This window comes from Antrostomus carolinensis, unplaced genomic scaffold (genome assembly GCF_000700745.2).
Source record: "Antrostomus carolinensis isolate BGI_N321 unplaced genomic scaffold, ASM70074v2 Scaffold55945, whole genome shotgun sequence".
NCBI classification, from domain to species: Eukaryota; Metazoa; Chordata; class Aves; order Caprimulgiformes; family Caprimulgidae; genus Antrostomus; species Antrostomus carolinensis.
Window position 1 is genome coordinate 1 of NW_010318157.1, and position 3,642 is coordinate 3,642.

Consider the following 3,642-nt stretch of genomic DNA (forward strand, 5'->3'; position numbering starts at 1 on the left):
CTGGTCCCAATACCAACCCCTGAGGGGCACCAGTTGTCACTGGTGACACTTGGACATGGAACCAGTGGCTGCACCTCTTTGCGTGTGACCATCCAGCCAGTTCCTTGTACACCAAGTGGTCCGTCTGTCTAGGCTGTTCCCCTCCAACTTACAGCTCATAGCTTACAAAGAGACTATGACTGGATTTTGTAGAAGTCTTTAACATCATTTCTGTTTTAATGGTGTTTGTTACCAGTGTTACAGAAATGGGGAGAGGGGTTGAGTGAGGGGGTATAGAGCTGTAAAATGGATTGGTGGGGAAGGAGACAGAGGGGAGTTTAAGACTGAGTTTGTCATGAAGTGTTTACGTGATACGTCATTCGGTGCAGATCTTCACAGGGTAGCTGTCTTCTGAAAGAAGTGTGGGATGCTTAACAAGAAAGTTTGGGTGGTTTAGGGGTTTTTGTGGGTTTCTTGTTTGGGTTTTTTTGTTTGGGTTTTTTGTGTTGTCTACTGCAGGTTTGGCTGCAAGATTTCTAAGGTTTTTTTGGAGGTCCTGTGCAAAAATGTCTGGTTCTACGTATAGTGAAATGCAATGAATAGAGTTTTCCCTAGCAAATTTGGAGTCTGAGTCAGCTTTTCCTCAGTGTGATTCTGTTACACTTTGTCGATAATATTTCCTGTTGTGAGCAGAGTATTAATGCTCTTTTTTTAATAACAGTAAAAAGAAAAGGTGCAATCTGTTTCTTTATGAGGAAGTAATAGGGAGGAGGATGAATTAAAACCAAGTAAATTAATTACTAACGCATAAATGTGATTGTAAATAATTGTGTAAATCAGCATCTTGATTTTTCCAAGTTACACACTGAGACACAACTGTGTACAAAAGCATTAGTAGCTTTCTTATAATTATTTATGCAAAAGGCATTGAGACTGCAGACAAAAGTTAGCATGTGGTTTGCTGGCCATTTATGTACTGTAAAATTTCAGCTCTACTTGTGACCCTGCTTACTCTTGGCTCACTGAGCCTGATGTGTTGTGACTGTTTTTTTGTTGCATGGAACAGTAAAAATAGTAGCCGGGGTCCTCTAGGTCAGTATTGAGGAGTTTTTGAACTCTGATTTTTAAATACAGATTTAACATCTTTCCTCCAACCCCGTTCCAGAAAACGTTGTCAGTTTTCTGGTTGATTTTTATCGTTGTTTTTCTGTGTTCCTCTCTACTTCTTGGAGGATCTTTGTATAATGTCATTATTGCTGTAGAGTTCCAAACAGGTCACAGATTTTATTGATGAGGAAATACAATGTTAATTGGGTGTGCATTTGAAAATGCTCCCATTTTTGGAGTCGTATAGCTGCGTGTGTATTTATCCCTGTATATGTATGACTGTATAAATCCATAGGTATATATGTGTGTATAGTCACAGAATCACAGAATGTTGGGGATTGGAAGGGACCTCGAAAGATCATCCAGTCCAATCCCCCTGCCAGAGCAGGAACCTAAATGAGATCACACAGGAAGGCGTCCAGGCGGGGCTTGAATGTCTCCAGAGAAGGAGACTCCACCCCCTCCCTGGGCAGCCTGTCCCAGGGCTCTGGCACCCTCACTGGAAAGAAGTTTCTTCTCAAGTTTAAGCAGAACCTCCTGTGTTCCAGCTCACACCCATTGCCCCTTGTCCTACCATTGGGCATCACTGAGAAGAGCCTGGCTCCATCCTCCTGACATTCACCCTTTACATATTTATAGACATTAATGAGGTCTCCCCTCAGTCTCCTCTTCTCCAAGCTAAAGTGCCCCAGCTCCCTCAGCCTTTCCTCATCAGGGAGATGCTCCACTCCCTTCATCATCTTCATGGCTCTTAGTCCAGCTCTTAAAATTGAGTTGTCCTTAGTGATTTATCAGCTTTAGAATTCCGTCTTTGCTTTCAGATGTGCTTATAAGTTGCAGGACAGCAGTTCACCTGTGGAAGGCTGTATTTGACACAGTTCCCTATCCCTGTGCTAACGAACTTCTTTTCTTCCTTCCTAAGGCAAATACAGATCACCAACTTCCCCCTCGCCCTCGTGTTGGTTTTTTTTTTCTTTTTGTTAAAATCTGTGTCTTGGAAACAGTTTTCCAGTAAGTTCTAATCGTGTTTATGTTTTGTTTCCAGTAGGAATTGGAAGTGAAATTATTCATCCACTTCTCCAAGCCTTTTGAAAAGTGACTAAATGCAACTGAGTCAGATTGTCTGTGGGCATGAAGTGGCTGGGAGAATCCAAGAACATGGTAGTGAATGGCAGGAGAAGTGGAAGCAAATCGTCTAATGACCACGCGCAGAATCAGACCAAACTGCAGCACGCGGGAAAGGAGAATCCGAAGACGGGCAAGAATGGAGTTGAGAGAAGATCAAGCAGATGTATGTACATGTTTGTGTGGCTTAATGCTGAATGTGATTCAGCTATCGATTTGCCAGTCAGGCTTCTGTCTTGTCTTCATTAATGAAGAAGGTCTGCATTCAGCGTGTAGCTGTCATCAGAAGTCTTAATTATGTTTGTACTTGTTGGATGCGTCAAGTCCCTTCAGGAATATAGATCTCTTCAGATCAGTTTAAAAGTTAAATGAGAATAACTGGATGTAAATTAGTTTTGAACTGGTGTAAGTATAAAATATATGATTGGCACTAAGAGAGAACCAGTGTGATTAGAAGTGGATAACATAATTTTAATTACTAGCCCAACTTTTATTGAGTGCACGTGTAGAAGTAAACCTCATTTTGAATGAAGTTGTATATCAATAGTCATTATGAAATTATTTTAATGAACATGGATTTTTATTTTAGCTGTTGGTCTGGGATAAAGGACTAAATACAAATTCAGAGTAAGTCCTTTATTCAGATTCGAATTGTGAATTCACTTGGCTTTTCCCAAAAGGGAATTGAGAAAATCAGTTTTGAAATTTTCCTGGCTTCCTCACGTTTATAGGTCAGAAATTTTAGAGGGAAGCGTGACTGAACTGTGGACTCTGGAAAGATGATTGTAGTTGAGGAGGGGAAGAGAGAAAGAAACCAGAATTCATTAAATACACTCTCAAAATATATTCTAAAATACTTTCTCCGTTGGCTGCTACATAAATGAACACAAGCAAGAGTGAAAAGTCAACCGTGCTTCCACTTCTTCAGATATTTTATCATCTTCCTTAATTGTTCTATATTTTTTGTCTTCATCCTATGGCTGTCTGTCCCTGAGTGTAACTGGGCTTTATAGCATTCCTTAAATGATATCTAATTTATACTCTCTTATTTGCAGGTAGTGGTGCTTCAGGATTTGAGGGTCAAAGTCGTTACGTGCCTTCCTCTGGAATGTCTGCCAAGGAACTGTGTGAAAACGATGACCTAGCAACTAGTTTGGTTCTTGATCCCTATTTAGGTTTTCAGACACACAAAATGAATACTAGGTAACTTGTCTTTATTTTTCTAGAAAAGATTTTTATCTTCTTAGTTGATGTAATTGGAGTAAAACTGTGGAATTTCTTGCATGTTTATGGAAGTCTGAAAAAATGGCAGTTTGTGTGTAGTTTCCACCTTTAAAATGGTGATGCATGTGAGACAGGAGCTCAGAGCGCTGCAGCAGGTGCTCCTGTCAGCCTTCGTGTGCTTGTGCTGTAGCACAGGTTGCTAACAGA

General features: G+C 40.5%; 1 protein-coding gene across 1 annotated transcript; it reads left to right on the forward strand.

The window, feature by feature from the left end:
* Window positions 1-2,132: 2,132 nt before the first annotated feature.
* Window positions 2,133-3,414, forward strand: LOC104525585 (histone-lysine N-methyltransferase KMT5B-like; the record flags this gene model as incomplete). The annotated part of the gene is made up of 2 exons (XM_010168783.1): window positions 2,133-2,377; window positions 3,267-3,414. Coding segments are annotated over exons 1-2 (308 nt in total), but the record flags the coding sequence as incomplete, so codon positions are not given.
* Window positions 3,415-3,642: the final 228 nt, after the last annotated feature.